This window comes from Bactrocera neohumeralis, chromosome 2 (genome assembly GCF_024586455.1).
Source record: "Bactrocera neohumeralis isolate Rockhampton chromosome 2, APGP_CSIRO_Bneo_wtdbg2-racon-allhic-juicebox.fasta_v2, whole genome shotgun sequence".
NCBI lineage: Eukaryota > Metazoa > Arthropoda > Insecta > Diptera > Tephritidae > Bactrocera > Bactrocera neohumeralis.
In genome coordinates this window covers 10,194,920-10,217,179 of record NC_065919.1, presented here as the reverse complement: position 1 = coordinate 10,217,179, position 22,260 = coordinate 10,194,920, and the positions used below count along the sequence as shown (strand labels likewise).

The 22,260-nt window shown below is 36.4% G+C and overlaps 1 protein-coding gene and 1 non-coding gene across 2 annotated transcripts; one reads left to right on the top strand and one right to left on the bottom strand.

Moving 5' to 3' along the window:
* Positions 1-444: 444 nt before the first annotated feature.
* Positions 445-20,422, bottom strand: LOC126767827 (T-complex protein 1 subunit eta). The gene is made up of 6 exons (XM_050485490.1): positions 20,297-20,422; positions 19,629-19,889; positions 18,752-19,571; positions 18,554-18,688; positions 3,935-4,123; positions 445-997 (listed from the first exon to the last, which is right to left on the bottom strand). The coding sequence occupies exons 1-6, from the start codon at positions 20,297-20,299 to the stop codon at positions 774-776; spliced, it is 1,632 nt and encodes a 543-aa protein (XP_050341447.1). The 5' UTR covers positions 20,300-20,422; the 3' UTR covers positions 445-773.
* On the top strand, positions 11,495-11,631 carry LOC126751851 (U4atac minor spliceosomal RNA). The gene has a single exon (XR_007665945.1). It is a non-coding gene; the product is annotated as a U4atac minor spliceosomal RNA (small nuclear RNA).
* Positions 20,423-22,260: the final 1,838 nt, after the last annotated feature.

The window sequence follows — 22,260 nt, the reverse complement described above, 5'->3', positions numbered from 1 at the left end:
ATTGCGTTGTAGAAAATAATGGGAACAAACCAAAATATCCGCAGGATATAGAATTTCCCCAGTGTTTCTCTTTACTGCATAACTGCGCTGAGAGGCACGCCGCCTACATTTTCTTAGTACCTCCAGTTATGGACGATAATGAGAGAATATGAGAAGACGGTAATGTTGACACTTGCGAAGCCGCGCGCCCACTACAAGTTGTGTATACAAACCGCTATTCCGGAATTGTCGCTCATTTCCCGGGTAATGTAATATTCTGCTTTGTGTTTGTGGCTGCCAACGATAAAATGGCAAGGAGTCTTGCTGACGGCGGCTATTTTGGTAATTGCGTCGCAAAAATCACTTATGTAGATATTTATACACATAAACCTATGCTAACATATACATACATACATACATACCTGTACTTATCTATTACAATAATGTTATGATAAAAACTCTGCCTTTGTCATTTTTCTTTATGAGTTTTATTTTTATTTAATAAAGGCCATTTCATATTATAAATTGTTAGGTAAAAGCTTCAAATGCTTTAAAAAAAATTGGTATGCAAACAAGTAATGAATTGCAAGTACATTTCAAAATTTTCAGAGAAACAATTACAATACAGTTTATTGGAAGTTAGTAACTAGCATTTTATTACCATATTTTAATAAAGAAACTTAAAGTTTTACTGCAGAAACAGTTAGCATGTGAGTTCAGCTCCTGGCGTTAATGACTTTTGATGTGATTCTATGATGAAGTTACAAAATTATTTAAATGCGAGCACACTGAGCTTACATGGGTCTTCCCATGCCGCGACCCATGCCGCCAGCCATAGGCATCTGCTGATTGCCAGCGTTGGGGCTTTTAATGGTTTCATCGACGGAGAGTATCATGCAGGCAGCCTCGGCAGCGGCAGTTAAAGCATTGATCTTGATAATCGAAGGCTCCCATACGCACTGGTCGAAATTGTCGGCAATATGCTCCTTGGTGATATCGACGCCAAACCACTGACCGCCTATTAGATGAATCAGACAAATAAAACGCATATTCATAGATTAGAAGAATTGTTTAAAGAGTTTGCTGCATTTTCTAAATAATTTATTTTGATTATAGTTGAAAAAATTAATCAATTCAAAGTTATAGGCAATGGAAATAATAGTTTGATCTTCAAAGGGTAGTCACATGCCCTACAAAGGTACTAATTTCGAAATCTTTTAAATTTTCTTTAATCTATTCTGCATATACTATAAGTACATTAGAGCGGGTTGTTTCATAGGGAGCCAAAAAAATTATGTATAGTATGAGGAAATCATTATACGAATCATTCTGAACAACTTTGCCTAAGAGACTTTAGGTCTAAAACCGGTTTCGAGCCAGCGATTTTTAAGGTGTTTAGGGATCATAAAAATGTGTTCCGAATTAAATACGTAGGTGCATATAGATATTCTATTAATCATTTGTCGGAATCGGCCAGATCGAACAACTATATATGATAACAACTATATCACATATCTCCCATAAAACCGATTATTCAGAATTTTTAAACTTTGCCTTCAAAATAGCTGGTTCGAATTCGGTTTTAAACTCATAGTCACTTAGGAAAAGTTGTTTAAAATGATCCTTAAAACACTTCCCTCATACGCGATTTTATAAAAAAATCGACCCACTCTAATGTACAAACCTCTGGTTTCTTTGACTAAACTTAAGCTGTTATATCTAATCATTTTCAAAAAATCGATTTTTTGGATATAACGGTATTTTGAATGAGAGTGCTACAAAGTTTTCGATGGTTTTCAAGCATAAATCCACTGATCCTGCTGCACTTTCACGTTCGATATTCGTATGAAGTTGATCAATCGTCGATGGCGACGACTATTGACTTGACGTAGCCCCACAGGAAATAATCTAATTTCGTGAGTTAACACGTTCACCAAACTTGGTTTTCAATAAATCGATTGTGACAATCGCTGTGTGGCTTGTGGCGCCGCCCTGTTGGAATCACATATTGTCCAAGTCCATATCATCCAATTCGGGTCAAAAATATTCGATTATAATTAAGCGGTGGCAGTCCCCATTCACACTAACGCGTCGGTCTTATCATCACGGAAGAAGTACGGCGCAATGACGCCGCCGGCCCATAAACAGCATCAAATTTTTTCGGAATGCAGTGGTGACTCATGGAGTACGTGTGGATTTCTGCCTAACCAATAAAGAATATTTTGCTTATTGACAAAGCCATTCAGCCAGAAATGAGCCTCATCGCTGAAAATGATTTTTCAATGAAAATCTGGATCAGTTTCAAGTTTTTGCTCAGCACATTTCACGAACATACGATGCCTCTGGTGGTCAAGCGACTTCAGTTTTTGTGTCAATTGGATCTTGTAAGGATGTAGGCCAAGATCTTTTCCCTACAACGACCTCACAGAGATTCCCAACGCTTGAGAACGACGTGTGAGAGGCTGATTTGGGTCTTCCTTAATTGATACGGCACTTTTTTGTCTAACTGGCACGGGGACATTTTGTACTGTGCCTGTGGATTCAAGTGTTTCCACTAAACGCTCAATTGTTGATCTGACAGCACTATTTGACGACCATAAATTGGACGTAACGACCTTAAAGTTGAGGCCGAATTTCGGTAGTAAATTTTAATAATTTCGACTCGTTGTTGAATCGTATTTGTATTTGCCACGATGAAATGGCAAACATCACTGAAGAGAAATGTCAAAAGAGCGGGAAAAATATGGCGTCGTTTGCTGTCCATATCAGTCCACTTTTGTAGCATCGTTTTGAAAAACCCGTTACTACAATAATAGTTTCGGATATAAGTATGTATGATCACATCCGTAAGAGTTTTCAGCTTAGTGTAATCAGCTCACAAAAATATGAACGCAGTTTTCAGAGTCGTTGTGAAACATGTTTGCAAAATGGCTGGACCGATCGACTTGAAATTTTCACACGAACATCGCAGCTACATATATTTGTATATTTTTCCGTAATGATGGAAGGGATAAGATTTATCATAATAATATCGATTTTTGTACCACCCTAAAGTGCAAATTTATTTTCAATAAGAAGCCCAACTATGTATTATTTATAAAAATAAAATTTTGAATTTTTGCAGACAATCTTATCTAATTTAATCTTATCTTTTCTCATTTAAAATTCGATTTCTGTTTTGTACCTTCAAATTCGATTTTTGCAATCTTACGGTAGAATATAAATAAAAGCTTGCAACTTGCATACCTGCACATAAGTATATGTAGGCACAGAGAAAAATTTAAAAATATTGCAAAAAAAATGAAAATATTAGACAACAAAGGCGAAACTACGGTATGATATAAACAAATTTATGCACTCGTACAAATGTATGTATGTATTAATTGTACATATACATACATACATACATACTTCTTCAAGTAGATATTTTTGTGTAATCATTTATATACATGTATGTATGTAGTATGTATGTACGCTCATTCGTTTTTGGCTCGAGGCTGCGTAATCAGCCGTTTCATTTCGTTTCGCTGGCTACGTGACTTTTTTGTTATAAAAAAACGTAAAATCGAGCAACAGTTGTGTTTTTACTTAATATTTATTTTGTTTATCTCTTGATTTCCTATGGTTTTATGTTTAGCAATAATCTTGTAAATACGTAGCCATTATATACTCTCACGCTTATATGTATATAGTATGTACATAATTAAACGACTACAAATGACAAAGAGACTAGCTGGAAGTGCTAACAAAGCCAAAAGTGAATCAGGTACGCATACATATACATATACGGTACTTGCACACATGTAAATCTACATACATACATACATATGTATATGCATATTCATTTTAAATATTTCGCTTCATACTTTTTAAGAGAAAATTGTGGCGCCCTGCAAGTGTGCCTTAACACATCCTTTAAATTATATATGTATGTATGTAAGTAGTTTAAACGTACCTTGGGCATGTTTTTGTCGCAGCTTATTCAGTATATTGGTGGCGTCAAAACCAGCATTGTCGCACAGCTGACGTGGAATAATCTCCAGAGCTTTAGCAATGGCGGCGATCAGCAGTTGCTCCTTTCCAGCGATGGTTCGTGAATATTCCCGCAGGATTTTGGACAGTTCCATTTCGATGGCGCCACCACCTAAAAATAAGTAAATAAGAAAATTTTTAATTTCCAATACATTTTTATATAAACTGTTTGCAAGGTTTCGCTTTAGTGTAGTTGAATTAAGAATTGAAATGAATAAATACTTTGCTTTCAAAATAAGTAAAAAAATAAAATATATATAACATTTCGTTTGTTAATTTTATATTTGAATGTTGCACCAATTAAATAAGTTCATTGCGAAGAGAAAAAATATTTTTTTATAAGAAATAGCACAGCTGTACAAAAAAATAGTTTTTCTTGTTTCCCAGGTTACTTTAGCAAATTTTGATATTTTAGTGTACAGTTGACGAGTTTATACATGAATGTATTGAATATGCTGTTGTTATACCTTGAACGGGTATATAAGTTTGTTACGATGTTCGTAACACCCAGAAGTGATCGACGGAGACCCTTTAAAACGTATATCTAATTGATCAGCGTGAGTAGTTAGACGGACATGATATTCTGGATATTCAGACTCCAAGTCGTAGAACCGGCAATTCGTACAAGAAGCTAGGCTCATGTTATACAAGTATAAGTGCTTCTTGAGCTTACAATGGCCAGTATAGAAGGCGACAAGTAGTCTGAGTTTTTCCCTTGGGTGGTTGATTACATATTTAAACCACCTATACGAACTTGCCTAGTAGTTCTGGCCAATGCTTCTCCCTACCCACTGCTTCAGTCTTGCGGAGTAGCTCCTTTATGTTACGGGGATCAACCGTTATGAAACATTCCGGTTCTACTATGTTGGAGGATGTTGCAGAGCGGACAAGTTCATCAGCTAGTTCATTCCCGGCTATACCTTTGTGACCTGGCACCCAAATAAGGTGCATTTGGTTACAATCTGATAGACTGTTCAGTCGTTCCATACACTCCTGCACCAATAGCGATTTGATCTCGTACCCAGAGATCATTTTGAGTGCTGCTTGAGTATCCCTTAGTATAGCTATACGTTCATTGTGTTTAAGGTTGATCTCTACGCGTCGACCTATAGCAAATCCCTCTGCTTGGAATGGGGTCGGAAAACTATCCGTAAGTATGGGAGTTTGGTGCGTGGCACTGCGACCCCTGCGCCAATTCCCTCCGACGTTTTCGAACCGTCGGTGTACCACTTGATTGTACTGTCTTTTAGCAGTAGCTCGAGAACGGAATCGTTCCATTCAGCCTTACTGCTGGGGATAACCTTAAACTTCCTAGTGAAGTTAACATTTTTGGTAATGCTGTCCCTTGGGAGAAGAGCCAGCGGTATTTCGACACCTAGGTCTTTCATGCGTTGAGAAGAGATTACCTTACCTCTGCCAAACCCGTCTGCTGGCATTTGGAGCAGTATGTGTTTGGCAACTTGACCAAATACTAGGTGAAGCGGTGTAAGATCTAGAATTCACGTGCCGCCGTCGGACATGAGCGCATGACACCAGGCAAGCAGGCGAGTTGTTGCACCTTCGATAGTTGAAGTCCTACCGAAGTAGGAAAAGTGAAGGAAGTAAGGTATCAAGGTCTTGTTATATGATGGCAGATGACAGCTTATCCTTAAAAAGACATTGTCAACTGGAACATTATGCAATGAATGCTCACCCAAGGAGTCTTGTTTTTAATTTAACATATGTTTTCGACATTTATCTCTCCGTCTCCTTATTTTTCAAAACAAAAAGTGATATTATAAATAAATATATTATTTTTGGTCATGTTTTCTGTTGTTTGTAATGTAAAATTGGCTTCAAGATTTGGAAATAAACGAGAGCAGATCTTACAAAAACATTGATAGTTTCATGTGAGTCCAAATATATCTTATATCTAGGACAACACAACATGCTAGACCAGTTTAATATTTTTACTAGTGCTCATACCTCCTATGTACAATATTTAAGTACATATGTATACAATACAATCCATTTACAAATATGTACTAAATGTACCTTCATGCATATCTATAACCGTAAGTTTTCAAGGTGTTTCATTCAACTGTTGCTTGTAGTTCTAAACAGCTTTTTTTTTAAGATTACACATTATTACTGTCTACATAGTATTAGATGTGTATGTATATTTGTACGTGCAACACAAAAGCTTGGTGTTATTGAAATCGATCGTTTCAAAGACGCTGGGCCAATGCACTCAGCAAAGCTCAAATGCAATAGCAAAACGAACAGTACTAAATAAATAAAATATGTTCTTTATGCTGTAAAGCGCTAATACACGTCTATACAGTTACGGACAATAAAAGCGAATCAATAACAGTACTTATTTACGTTCCAAAAAAAGTATGAATTTGATTTAAATTCTATTAAAATTAAATTTTTTTATAAAAAAAAGTGTTATTGGTAGCAGTAAAAAAATTGAAAAAAAAACAATTCATGAATATTGCAAAAACAATGGTAAAATACAAATTTCAAAAATTCTGGGGACAGAAAAATTTAATTAAAATATCTTGCATTAAAAAAATAAATAAATTTAATTAAAATATCTTGCATTAAATTTTTCAAAAATTTGTGGCTATCATCATTGGTTCCTAATGTTTATACTCGTCCACAGAAAAATTCAATAATTAAAATATCTTGCATTAAAAAAAAAATTTTTTTTTTAATATCTTTATTTAAGTTATGACACTTTATAGGTTTTCGGTTTCCGCCATTTTGTGGGCGTGGCAACTAATCAAGTTACAGCTTGCAAAAATTGTTTGCACTTTGTAGGACTTACAAACAACCGTACCCTTTATTGTCTAATACAGCTGCACATTTTCTAGGCATAGCCTGAATTAGGTTACGGCAAGTGCTATGTGAAACAGAATAACCGACTTTTTGACCCTTCTCCCAGAGATCGGCCTTATTTTTCGGTTTAACAGGTTCACCTCAGTGGTGCGTTGCGATTTTTTGCAATGGATAAAAATATCGAACAACGAATTTGTCTCAAATTTTGTATTTCTAACCAAATTTCTTGTGCGGAATCATTGTGAATATTGAAAAAGGCTTACGGTGATTCAGTACAAAGCCTTCAAAGATGGTCGACAGATCGCTGAAGACATGCCTCGTTCTGGACGACCTTCGACCTCTTCAACTGATGATGAAAATATTAAAAAAAGTGAAAGATATAGTGCTTGAAAATCATCAGGCAACTGTTAGTGAGGTGACAAGAGAGCTCGACATCTCTCGCGAGTCCGTTCGAATGATTTTGGTGAATATTTTGGGTATGAAATGCGTTCCAGCTCGACGCGTCCCAATAAAGCTGAATTTTTTTTAAAGAGGGTACCGTAAATAGGTTTCTTTGGTCCAAAAACGTAATTAATTGTATTAATCAACCACCGCTTTGACCAGATTTGGCTTCGTGTGATTTTTTCTTGTTCCCTAAACTGAAATTGCCGCTCCATGGAAGCCGTTTTCAGTCGATCGAAGAGATAAAACTAAATTCACTAAAGACGCTGAAGGCCATACCAAAAAGTGGTTGTGAAAAGTTCTTTGGGGACTGGAAAAATCACTGGCATAAGTGTATTACAGCTGGTAGAGATTACTTCGCAGGCGACAAAATAAATATTGATGAATAATTAAAAATTTTGCGTTTCATGTACAATTTATGGGCATTTTTTTGTCACAAAGTATATGAAAATTTTAAAAAGATTTTGCTATTGTTTCAAAACAATATTCTATTTTATTGTCCGTAACTGTACATATGTATATGTTCATATTGTAGTTATGGAAAATAATCGCCAGCTACACTGTTGAGTCGATTTTACTGCGTTTCTGTGCATGTCAACACAAAGCTGTTTTTATTTTTGTATAGCGAACTTGTTAAGAACACGCATAAATACAAATAAACACTGCAATGCGATAAAATTGCCTGCATTCTACACATAAGAAAGCTTGGATCATAAACAGTGCAATTAATAATTATTTCACGAAAATGCGTCCCTTAAAACATTTTGCGCTAAATATAGACATACAAACGCGTTTACTTCACTATAACTTTGCGCATCCAGATAGTATTTGTTATTGAGAAATGAGTTTGCGTAATTCGTGCAGGACCAATTTCATCTGATGTTCAGAAGCTCATACGTTGCTCCCTCCTATTTTTGAACATTCAAAAACATAGATAATCTTGCTTTTGACATATGCTACCAACAGCTGGACAAGCGGCATAATCACTGCGTCAACAACAAGGCCAACAACATACGCAACGACTGACTAAGCGACAAGTCAACAACTTGCAATGCAAGTCACACTGCATTGCCGCAACGAATACACACCATACACACAGTTTTCCACAAAAACAAACAGGTAGCATGCAGGGGTCATTGAACTAGCCATGGGTACTGAAACTGCATTTTGCACAACTTGCGGCCACTATGTACGTACATACTAAGGCAACAGCTACCAGCAGTTACCGCACTACGAAGGCGGTGCCAGTGTAACTGGTTGGAGTTGGGCGGCTAAGAAAAATGTAATTTCTGAGTCTAAGCGTAAAACTTATAAACAAGTAATGTTATATTTAGGATAACGCTTATGAAAAAATCCTTGCATAAAATATTCAAGTATTACTTTTTGCACTAGAAACAGAAAACAGTTAACTTCGACTGCACTGAAGCTACAATAGAAAACATTGCTGCATTTTTCATAGCACAAAAGAGTATCATAAGCTCTTTACAAAATCAAAGTAAAGTTCGACTGGCTTGTATTGCAGCCGTGTGATATACATACATATGTATGTAGTTAAGCGCCTAGGACAATAATCGGTGGCAAATTTCGTGAATATACATATCTCGTCAAATAAAAAAGTTTTCCAGTAAAACTTGATTTTCATCGTGCAGTTCGTATGGCAGCTATATGTAATAGTCGACCGATTCGGACAATAATTTCGAAAATTGTAGCCTTGGCGTGGAAAATAATTTATGCCAAATTTGGTGCAGATATCTTGTTAAATAAAAAAGTTTTTCATACCAGACATTGATTTGGATCGGTCAGTTTGTATGACAACTATATGCTATAGTGCTCTGATCTGAACGATTTGCTCGAAGATTTTAGGGTCGCCTTGGACAAAAATTTAAGTCAAATTTTGTGAATATATCTGGTGAAATAAAAAAGATTTCCATACAAAAACATGATTTGGAACGATCACTTTGCATGGCAGCTATATGCTATAGTGGTCCGATATTGATATCGTCGATCAAATGAGCAGCTTTTTGGGTCGAAAAGTACGTGTGGGAAATTTCAGATGGATATCTCAAAAACTGAAGGACTAGTTCGCTTATAGCTCTTAAAGTTGAGCCCACTGACTCCGATTTTCGGTAGTAAAATCCGATAATTTTTGGACCGCATATCTTTCAGGATGAAATCGCAAACCTTACTCACGAGAAATGTCAAAATAGCGGGAAAATTTGGCGTCGTTTGCTTTCCCTATCGGTCTACTTTTGTATAGCCGTATTGAAAACCCCTATAAACAGACGGGCATGGCTAAATGGACTTTGCTCGTCACGCTGATTATTTAAATAGTTATAGGATCTCCGAAATTTCATTCTTTATTCTGGGTGTTACAAACTTTATACATCCCAATCATTGGAAATACCCTTAGTTGGCATATCTTGACTTTCAAAAAGTTACGGTAAGTGACAAATATTACCTGAGCTTCTGGTAACGCGATTATTGTGATGTTCATGTGTTGCTGTTCAAGAGCCATCACAAGTTGGCAAATGTAATATAATTCTGCATTTGACAGACGCCGTCATAACAGAACACAACAGTTCAATTCGTAGAAGTGAAACTATTGTGGTTTCCCATGAATATCAAGAAGTTCAATTGCATGGAATATTTTGACATACAGGCAAGTCACGTTGCTGCACTGTGTCTGTTCTTGTATGCTTACCTGTTGGCAACCTTTTCTAGACGTCACACAACCACGTGATCAAAGGATGTGAAACGACGCTTCTCTCAACTGTTGCAGAGAGTGTATGGTAAAGGTTTCCAGTCACGTTGCATGAGTATACTCGTAAGAAAATTGATTTTGGCGTAATGTCTGAATACAGTCATGCAAACATCGAGAGATAAAAAGGGAAATCACACAACTTTGAATACTAAGCGGCATAAAATATGTTGGTGGTTAGGAAAAGATGACAATTTTAAGATTACTCCATAAAATAAATATTTGATTTCTTTGTCGTAGTGGGTCCACTGTGGGCAAAAAATAGTAAGACTTTTTAATGAGAAAATCATTTCGTCGAAATATTCAAATCTATCAAATTTCTGGTTCCGAAACGTTCGGAACGTTGGAAAACCCCTTTAGTGATAATTGTTTGTCGCGAGCAAGTGTTTTTGATTGATACAAATTATTCAAAGAGTGTTGAGAACGCGTTAAAGATAAACCACGTTCAGGACGACCATTAACTTATGATCAACATGCCAATAAAATAAAGGAATTGCTGCTTGAGAAACGACGATTAACAGTCGGATATCTTACTGGCATCGATGGAATATCGGAAGGATTAGTGAAAACCATTTTCAAAGATCATTTGAGCCTAAAAAAGTGAAAGCACGATTGGTTCTAAAATCACTAAATTTTTCGAAAAAAGCGTCGCGTTAACTTCTGTGAAACAATGCTTTCCGATTACCAGGATGTCATGAAACGTTTTATTACTTGCGATGAACTGTGGATCTATGCTTACGACCCGGACACAGACGATCAATCGGCTGAATATCGTGGCAAAGATGAACCGAAGTCGAAAATCCACGTCAAAGCAGTTCAAAAATCAAGGCTATGTTAACAGTTTTCTTCGATTATCGAGGTGTGGTGCCCTCGGAATTCCTACCGTACGGCCAAACTGTCAACAACGAATACTATTTGAGTGTTATGCGTCGTTTACGCGAAGTTATTCGTAAAAAGCGGCCGGAATTAAGAGCCGACAGCTCTTGGTTCTTACACCACAATAATGCACCGTCGCACACTGCACTGATTCTTCGTGAGTTTTTCGCCAAATTTTCCACTAATATCGTGCCGGAACCACCGTATTCGCCTGAGGTATATACATCAAATTTTACTCAAGTTGCTATTGCTCGAATGGACTGACAGTACTCCGAAGTCTTTAACTTATTTTATTAAATATATATTTGTATGTGAAAAAAATACGCAAGGTCAAAGATCAAAAAAATTTTATTTTGCGATTTTCAACGAAGTGATACAAATACCATCACCATCCCCATTTACGCAACACAATTCTTTCTTCCTCCAGGTCACATTGATGAAAACCAGTTTTTGCAGAAAAAAGTTTCATATTCCATTTAATATTGTCGGTATAATATTTTTTCGTTACCCGCGGTTCATGTTAACTGCAATTCTCAATTGATTTGTAGAAACGCATGTATAAGCTTTGAATTGTTTGCACAAACTGTCTTCCTTGTCATGGGGAGCATAATATCCAATGAGCGTCTAGTGAGGGTATTTATGCTGACAACCATACAAACATATACCCCGTGCGGCGAATTCTACACGCTGTGTGGCTTCGCTCGTTCGGAATTTTTGGAAAGCCCTCTTACTTTATAGGGGGTTTAATAAATAAATTAATTGCTTTGTTTACAAATAAATTATATACGCGTGTGTGTATGTGTATGTGTCTGAATGTGCGATGATGCTCGCGTGATAAGCGCATACCCATACTAACACTGAACAGAAATTAATTTAGCAAAAGTGATTGCACTGCAGTGACTAGGCCAATTTAAAAATGCTTAGTATCATTTGTATTTCTTCTAATCCGCCGTCAATGACGTGGACAAAATTGCCATGCAGATTTTGCAAAAATTGTGCTTTTCATTTGAATTTCAAATTTCGTTCTATTTTATTTACTTTTTTATATATGTACATATACATATACAATTATATGTACATATACATATACATATATGTATGTACATATACATACACAATTATATGTACATATACAATATACATATATTAGCGAACTCGAGGACGTGTGTTTTATATGCAAAAATACTGAGCAAAATAATAGAAGCATACCCCAAAAAATGGAGAGTGTATGGTGTAAGGGCAAAATATAAAATTTCAATGTGTAGTAAGACTGCGTTCAGACGTGGACTCTTTTTGTCGCACATTACTGCCAAATGCTTTTCTAATGTCGCTTGGTGTCATTATTACAAACAAACAATAGATAATAAAATTCAAATTTCCGAACATTTGTAAATATTCATTTGAAATCGAGCGTATTGCAACTATGAAAAGCATATCAAAATGAAAAGGAATGCCGATTTGCGTAACAGCGAGCCGAATACGAGCGACACAATTTCTTCACTTTTCCTCATCGGCTTCTCGCCTACAAAAGCCGGTTTAGGCCACAAAAAGAGTGCTCCTACGAACATAGTGCAAGAGAAAAGCCACCAAAAGAGTCCATCTATGAACACAGTCTATGAGAAAAGCCGGTTTAGGCCACAAAAAGAGTCTTCTTCCTATGAACATAGTCTAAAAGAAAAGTCAGTTTCGGCCACAAAAAGAGTCTTCCTATGAACATAGTCTAAAAGAAAAGTCAGTTTAGGCGACAAAAAGAGTCATCGTGTGAACATAGTCTAAGAGAATTTTGAAATGAGAAATCTTAAGGTTGATGTCAGAGTGTCAGTGAGAAGATTCGTATCTCTTCTCTGAAGCGAAAATAGTTCAAGCGAAGACCGATACTATAGGCACTGTTGTATGGCTTTTGCGATGAAGAGTTCTGTATTTTGAAATATGAGGTTAACATGTCTTGGAATATATCCAATTATTTCTGATAAATTAATAATAAGAAACAAATTCAAAACCGTAAAGAAGAAAACAACAAGCAGTAACAATAGCAAAAGTAGTTCAAACGAGAGACTACTGCACAATCTGTTTTGTCGCTTTGCTCTCTTGAGGTCGCCTAAAGTCGCTTGGATGCTCACTATCTCTCTGACAACTTTGAGCGATTTACCTAAGAAGACATATGCAGGAATTTATAGCTAGAAGTAGCGTCATTTTACAGCATCGCGTCTCGCCCCCAATCTAACATTAGCCTAAGTAAGAAGTGATAAAATCTCCTACGGATTTGGCAGAAACATGCTTCCGAAGAAATATTTTTCGACTGAACCTATTCTGGTATATTTACAAAGTTATTTTAGAATGGAATAAGTGGCAGCCGTGTGACTTTTCTTCCACTGCAAAGTTGCATTTTATGTTTTGGAAAATTTCCAAAGATAACAGGGAGGCAAACACCTATTATTTTGCGCAGATGTGTACATATGCATACATATAGGAATTTAAGTACTATGTACGCGTTGATTGTGTATTGCAACGTGCAACGTGACTTCAATTGAAACCAATTGGCATTGCACAACAGTCGCTGTACAATATGGTGGGAGTAGAAACAGTAATAAACAAAACAAAACGAAAAGATGTCAAAAATACAAACAAAATATTACAAAAAAAATATTTCAAAGAGATTGAGAGTTCGCATTTACTATTTGAAAGTGCGATAACCGATTTTATATCGAATAATTTTCCTAATTTTTAAAATTTAAAGACGCTATCTCCCCATATTACGGTACTGTTCAAAACTACTAAAAGAATTACGCCAGAGACATTAAATTTCACCTCCGAGATGGTAGGAGAGGGCTTGTGAAATATGGACGATGGGCGTGGCACCGCCAACTTTTTGGTGAAATACTATATCTCGGGACCTCACTAACCGATTTCAACAAAATTTAGCGCGCAGCATTCTTTTTGTATTTTTATGTCATGTTGTGAAAATGAGCGAAATCGGACAATAACCACGCCTACTTCCCATATAGCACAATTTTAAATACCACTTGATTTGTTCAGTTTCTTGTACATAAATCAAAAATGAATTAATATAACGGCATACAACTTTGCACGAATAATGTCTTTAGTGTGTGCCATCTTATGACCAAAAATTGTTTCAATCCAATTAAAACTGTTCAAGCCCCTAGGTACCCACTCCGGTACCTATAGTTGACTTTTGATCAAAAATGTCGGTTAATGTGTGATATATATAATTGAAATTGAGGCATAATCCTTCTCTTATAATGATATGTCCGTGTGTCAAAATGGGTTGAATCGGATCACTACTTCCCTAGCTCCCATATATGTACTTAATATAAAGATTTTCGAACTTCCAAGTCACTTTATGCTGCATATATCTGCCAATATGTGAGTTATCCCAATGAAAATAAGAGAACGTGTCTTTACTTCATAACTGTGTAACTTTGTACCTAAAATAGATAAATTTGAGCGAAAACTTGGCTTAGCTCCTATATAACTAATATCAGGATTTTCGAACATCCGGCTGACTTTACTCTATATGATTGGTTTTACACCTAAGATATTTCCTTGGCTTTGATTCTTGCAAGTTCCAAGAGTATAGAATGTTCGGTTGCACCCAAACTTAGCCCTTTCTTACTTGTATTTAACTTATTTTTTCGTTCTCACAATTTACTTCGTAGTCGTCGACTTATCTCTTATTGTTCTTTGTGCATTTTATTGACACAGAGAAGCGATAAACGTGCCACACACTCGAATATTCGCAAAATAAGTATGTAAATATTTATGGAAATAAGAAAAAAGCAAGATAGCTCGTTATTTAATTTAGTAACGGAGAACGACTGCACATGAACAGGGATGTCAGAACCGTAAAAATTGGAATATGTTGTATATATTTTTATGTCGTCATTCAAATCTGCTTTGTTACGTACTATGTATGTAAACATGCATGCAAATGATTTTGTACAAGTCACGTTGCATTAGACAACAAAAACAACAGATGGAATGCATACATAATTTAGCAGTAAAGTCAGTCATCTTTCTTGTAACGCGATTGTTACTAATGACATTAAATAAATACTTAGAAATCATAAAATATTGCTGAAAGGTTGAAAAGGTCGCGACAGACATTCACATATAATAAAATATTATTTACAAAATTTAACGCAATTATTAATTTTTATTATAGTACATCAAGAATTGGGTAGATGTTTAAGTGTTTTCAAGGTATTTTTATACCCTGAACAGGGTATATTAAGTTTGTCACGAAGTTTGTAACACCCAGAAGGAAGCGTCGGAGACCCTATAAAGTATATATATAAATGATCAGTATGTTGAGCTGAGTCGATTTAGCCATGCCCGTCTGTCTGTATATATACGAGCTAGTCCCTCAGTTTTTAAGATATCGTTTTGAAATTTTGCAAACATCATTTTCTCTTCAAGAATCTGCTCAGTTGTCGGAACTGCCAATATCGGACCACTATAACATATAGCTGCCATACAAACTGAACGATCGGAATCAAAGGCTTATATGGAAAACTTTTGCATTTGACATGATATATTCACGAAATTTGGTATACATATATTATTTTCTAAGGCAACAATGTAATCTCCGAAGAAATTGTTCAGATCGGTTAACTATAGCATATAGCAAATATAGTTGTATGGCAAATTGAACGATCGGAAAAAAGTTCTTGTACGGAAAACTTTTGCATTTAACAAGATATCTTCACAAAAGTTGGCACAGGTTATTTTCTAAGATAATAATGTAATCTCCGAAGAAATTGTTCAGATCGGCTTACTATAGCATATAGCTGCCATACAAACCGAACGATCGGAATCAAGGGCTTGTATGGAAAACTTTCGCATTTAACGTGGTATCTTCACGAAATTTGGCATAGATTACTGCTTAAGGTAATAATATAATCTCTGAAAAAATTGTTCAGATCGGATTACTATAGCATATTGCTTCCATATAAACTGAACACATAGTTACTAAAAGAAATGCACCTGTGAAGGGTATATTAGCTTCGGTGCAGCCGAAGTTAACGTTTTTTCTTGTTTTATAAAAATGTTTAATGTGGTTATTTGTACTGATCACGTGTTGTTTGCAAAAACACAAATATTACCGCAAGACTTTTTTGACAACCCAATATATAGATTTTAACGGAAAAATAAGCGAATACACGATCGGGTCTATTTAACTCGGAACGGACCCTAATTTTTATCCGGCCAACAACTGCCAACTTAGGAATTATTAGGAATGTTTCCTGCCGTTACAACAACAACAGCTTTACGACTTTCCCTAAATGTTGCCATGAAAAACGGAATATATCGATAATTGAGTTGAAATTGATGGCGGTGGCCAAGCGGGGATACAATAATACAAACTATTGATGAAAATAATGGAAACTAGAAATGCAACGAAAATACGGAACCACAACAACCATGCAGAAGAAAAGAGCAGCGGATTTGTGTGGTTGAAATTTGGCAAACGCAATACGGATACAACGGTTGATTACCAGACGGCAAATGAAACGAAATGGTACACAAAGGGAACAGACGTCGACCGCATGTCTTTTGGAAGCAACACGTGAGTATTAGCGGAGGAATGTCCACTTTACAGATAGAAAGAAAATTTTACAACAAATGTGAATTTACAAATATGATCAAAATGACAAGACTTCATTTATTTTTGAAATGAAAGCGAGTTTATGTGATGAAAAATATTTTAATTTTGCTAATTTATTATAAAACCACCATTTTTTAGGCATATGATTAGATTAGGAATATTGCAAATGCAAGCTAAAATTAAATTGAAGCAAGCCGGACCGGTTTATTCTGCGCAACTACAAAGGGACTTACACAAGAAAATGGGTGCTGAACAATGCGATGGAATTTATAGGTAAAACAGGTTAGCAATTACATATGTATTGAAAATTTAGCATGTTTAAAGATACTAAGCTCCTTTAGTAAACCCTCTAAGTAATATATCTAGTTACAGCTTGCAGGATAACATAGAATCAATATATAACTTTATCTGACTCTTTTAGTTAAATTACAAACCTGTTCAAAACTAAAACTTCTTTAAATAAAAAAAATCAACTGTGAACAGATAAAGCATTGCCTAAGCAACTGGCAGCGATGGATGTAAGTACGAGCAGCAGTTCAGCACTGCAGCAAGAAGAATCACCAATGCAAATGCTCAGCAACCGCTGCGAGCACAAAATTAATAATAATGGCGTAAATACACGATCGATGCAGGCGGATGCAGCTGCTAAAGCAAACGGCAGTATATCAGTCGAAATCTTTGATTTCGAAGAGTGGGCGGGGAGTGGTACGCCAATGCTGCATTTGTGTAAATTGAACGCTATATCAAGCTGACAGCCTACCATACACCAAGATTGACCACTGCATCCATTAGGGGAGAGAAATTCAAATTTAGAAAGTTGCAAATAACTGATACCTGCGCCAGCGCTGACAACCAAAAACAAGAGCAGTTAACAAAATTGGCAACAAAGTTTGTACAGACAATAAAGTGAAAGGCAAAAATATAACAAATAAGTAAGGAAGAGCTAAGTTCGGCTGTAACTGAGCATTTTATTATTCTTTATTCATAACCCAGATCAATACTGTTATTTTGAGGTTCAGACCCTGGATCGCTCAGAGGTAATAATAAGCAATTTATACTTTGTTACTCTTAAGTTTGCTTCGACTTGTTACACAATGAGTAATATATACCGTTTAAAGTTAACCGGAAGTATAAAATACTTGTTGTGATACCCTATATATCATATACCAAATGCGGACTAGGGAAATTATTGTCACGATTTTATCCATATTCACCATCATGACATTATTATGATATTATTACCAGAAAAATATGGACTCTGAGTTTTATTAAGTTATATGTGGATTAAACTATTCAACAACCCTTAGTTTAGGTATATTGGAGGTCAAATTCATAGGCTTCACATGAGACTCAACTGACCGGTAGAATATGCGCTTGGAATTAACACTGTCCAGCGCCACCAAAGCACTCATTATATGCAGAAGCATAGCCAGAAGACCCTAGGGCTGCAAGCCAGGTATCATTAGGTGGTTATATAATATTCACAAAAAAGTTTAAAGTTACTCTCGGCAGTAAGTCGGAGTGAGGACATAAATGACGGTCAACATGTGGGCCAATCAAAATCCGTGATTACCGGAAATGTCATCGAAACTTTGTGTGAATTCATCAAAAAATCAGCCGAAATCATCATTGAAATTCATGGAAATGGAATTGAACATCTCCAAAACATCGATTTATCGCATTTTGACCGAACATCTGGGCTTGCAAAAGGTGTGTGCAAGGTTTGTTCCGTACAAATTGACTGACGACCAAAAATTGCTAAGAATCCAACATTCGAAGTACGATTATTTGATCAAAATCACATTTTAACCATTAACCACTTCCCGTATTCACTTCTTTTTGGAAAAATGCATTTGCCAATGAAAGGAAAGAATGCAGACGTAGAGGCCATTCAAAAGCAGATGGAGACTATTTTTAATAAAATAAATTGATGTTGCCGAAAAACCCATTAGTTTTTGTTTGTTTTTCCATTGTAGAAATAAATTACTTAAAGCTATATGAATATTATTAGAACTTACCAGCAACGACAGAATCATGCTTAATTGTACGACGCACAATCATAATAGCGTCATGTAGTGAGCGTTCGGTTTCCTCAAGGAATTGTTCGGCGCCTCCACGCAAAATCAATGTGCATGTTTTGGCATTTGGGCAACCTTTTGAATGCAAAAGAAAACATTATTGATAATATAAAAAATATATAATAAATTTGGTGTCACCTTGGAAAAAGTTGAAACGTTCTCCACCAATTTGACGTTCCTCAAAATATTCACAATGACCCAATACAGAAGCGTTTATATCGTTGGCAGTGGTCATAACAGCGCCGCCGCATGCCTTCATTGTACGCTTCAAATCTTCTTCAGGTACACGACCTGCACAGAACATGTCACGATCTGCGAAATACTGTGTAGCAACATCTCCAATTGGTAATTTGGACAATACAACATTAGCACCAGATGCGTGAATTTTGTCAAGTTTTTTGTATAAAATTTGCCACTCGGCGTCAACGACTTTCTGGTACTCTTTAACATTATCCACCCTCACTTCGGCATTATCGCGTTCGGCTTTTAGTTCCAATTCTATGTTCAATAGAGCTATGTTGCAATTTTTATATGATTTCGGTGCCATTTCGAAACCAGCATAAGAGAATGTCTTTTTAAAAGCAACACCAGCTACAAGTTCGGATTCCTCCAATGATCCACCAGATACTTTTTTGATACCAATCATATTCAATGGTAACAACTCATCTAAGGAAAGTACGGTGTCTACCACCATTTTTGAGAAGAAGTCCTTCTGCTGGTGAATTAGTTTTGAAGACATAGCTGTGGCAGCGCACTTTTCCAATAACGCACGTTGCTGTTCCTTTGATTGAGCCTCAACATGTACAGCCATCTCATTGATCTTGGTCATGCACAATTGGAGCGCCTTACGTATTGCTTTAATAATGATACGAGCATGCACACCTTCTTCAACAAACGGTTTAACTTGCTTCAAAATTTCACCTGCCAAAAGCACAACTGATGTGGTACCATCACCAACCTATAAATATAAATACGGTTAATCCCAAGTTATTTTTAAAAATGATAATATTCCTACCTCAGCATCTTGTGATTTCGCTATGTCGACAAGTGTTTTAGCCGCGGGATGCACAATGTCCAAAAGCTTCATTATTGTAGCACCATCGTTTGAAATTGTCGCCTTACCCGAAGCATCAACAATAAGCTTGTCCATGCCGCGCGGTCCCAATGTGGTGCGCACAGCGTCCACGATGGATTGACAAGCATTGATGTTGGATATGAGTTGCGGTCTGCCCTGAGAGGTGTCAGTACCTTCTTTTAAAAGTACAATTTGTGGTTGCTGCAAAAATTAAAAAAATGTTAATATAAAAGAAAATCAGCCGCATGAATCAAATATTTTTCAGGGTGTTGTCATCGAGCACGCCGCATTACACCAATACTAGAGCACACACAGCTGTCTCTAAATAGTGCATGCGAGAAGATTCTTTGAAGGTTATGTTAAGTAGATGTGTATTTACATGTTTTAATTATTGTAAGTAATGTGAGCATTTAAAAACTGTAAAATATTCCACATTATCAAACGAAATGTTAAAAAAAATATTTTAAACAAAAGCGTCATGTGCTTGAATGCCTGATCTTCTAAGTGACCAAAATGAAATACATCAGATCGACTGTCAAGATATATCGACAACTACGCCCACTACCTTTGCGAATTTTCACATCATAATAATTTATGCATTTACTTACCATATTTAATTAATTGTTTGGTAATACAGTGAATGGTTTAAAATATATTTATTAAATTAGCAACAGCGGTTTTCTCACGCGGCGAATATAATTTCAACGATGGTGATGAGTAACAAAACTTTTGACAGCTGAAAATGCGTGTGTTGAGGGAAAGGGATAGCTATACATGCTTGCCAGCGACCAGAGCTACCAACCCATTGGTTTCAAAATATGCATGGTTGCATTTGCAAATAAAAATTTGATTATTTTTATGATTAATTTTTAATTAATTAAAAACTAATTTTTCCAATAGTTCAAATAGCTATTATAACTTTTGATGATCACCTCTAATTGAAAGATATGATTCATTTCGGACCATTAGGCTTCAATGTACAAAGGATATGTAATATACGAATGGGTGGATCGGATACAAAATATAAATGAAACTTTTTTTAAAAAATCGAATTATTTCTCAACATAATCTCCTTTTTGGTTCGATAAACTTGACCGAGCGATGCCTTCTAACCTCTTAAACCTGTCTGAAAGCCCGTTTCTTGTAGTTCCGCAAAGTATGCTTCTTTGGCGGCTATGGTTCTCCTATTCACCTTACATTTCAGTCCGATCATTGACTTTTTAACGTTTTGGAAACCAAAAGTAGTCATAAAGAGCTAAAATAAAATAATACGGTAGATAAGGCAACTGTCGTAGTTCTGATTGAGATAATGTTGCCCGTCGTGACAACGAAGTTGTGAACCGATGCATTGTAATAACAGAGCCCTACGTCCGTTTTGTCCTTCTCTACGTCGTCGATATATCTCACCTTATAAATCCCAAATAAAGGATTATGGTCCTGACCAACTCGGTCCATAGGATAGCTTTCGCCATCCTCACCGCTGGATTTAAGCTGTTAAAGTCATATCTAAACGTAATTCCTACTCTTGCGCTCTCGCCTGGAGAAGAACAGCAAAGCGGCAGAGGCCCACCACCAATAAACTGAATGGACCTTATGAGTGTGGTTTTGGAAAATATAATATCGACCAGATTTTTATTATGCGCCAAATCTTGGAAAAGATCCGTGAAAGGAAGATCGACAACAATAACCTCTTTGTCGATTTTAAAGCAGCTGACGATGACCCACACTCCGTCAGGATCGGGCGGGACCTCTTCGAGCTGTTCGATACTAAGCAAAGTTTCAGACAAGGAGACTCCCTATCGTATCAATCTGTTGCTAGAGAAAATAATACTAGCAGCAGAGCTTAATAGCGAAGGTACAATATTTTATAAGAGTGTACAGCTGCTGGCGTACGCTGATTATGATATCATTGGCTTCAACAACCGCTCCGTTAGTTCCGCTTTCTTCAGACTGGATAAGGAAACGAAGCATATGGGTCTGGTTGGGAACGAGGACAAGATGAAATATCTCATGTCATCAAACAAACAGCCATCACATTCATGACTTGGCTCGCGCGTCGCTGTTCACAGTCATCACTTTGAAGTCAAAGATAATTTCGTCTATCTTGGAACCAGCATCCACACCAACAACAATATCAGTCTTGAAATCAGACGCAAAATCACTCTTGCCAACAGGTGCTACTTTGGACGAACAAAGACTAAACTCTATAAGTCTATCATTATGGCATGGACGATAACAACATCTGATGAGTCGATTTTACGAGTTTCCGAGATAAAGATTCTGCGTAAGATTTATGGCCCTTTGCGCGGGGCAACGGCGAGTTATACGACGACAGTGACGTAGTTCAGCGAATTAAGAGACAGTAGCTACGCTGGCTACATCATCTTGTCTAGATTGAAGAGAACATTCCAGGTAGAAGAAGACTAGGTGGAGAAGGACCTGGCTACACTTGGAATCTCCAATTTGGCGCAAAACAGCGAAAAGGAAGAACGACGAACGTCAACGTCAGTAAAAAAGAATTTTGACACGTCCTGTTTAGATATGTACATATATGCGGGTAATGATCGAAGTA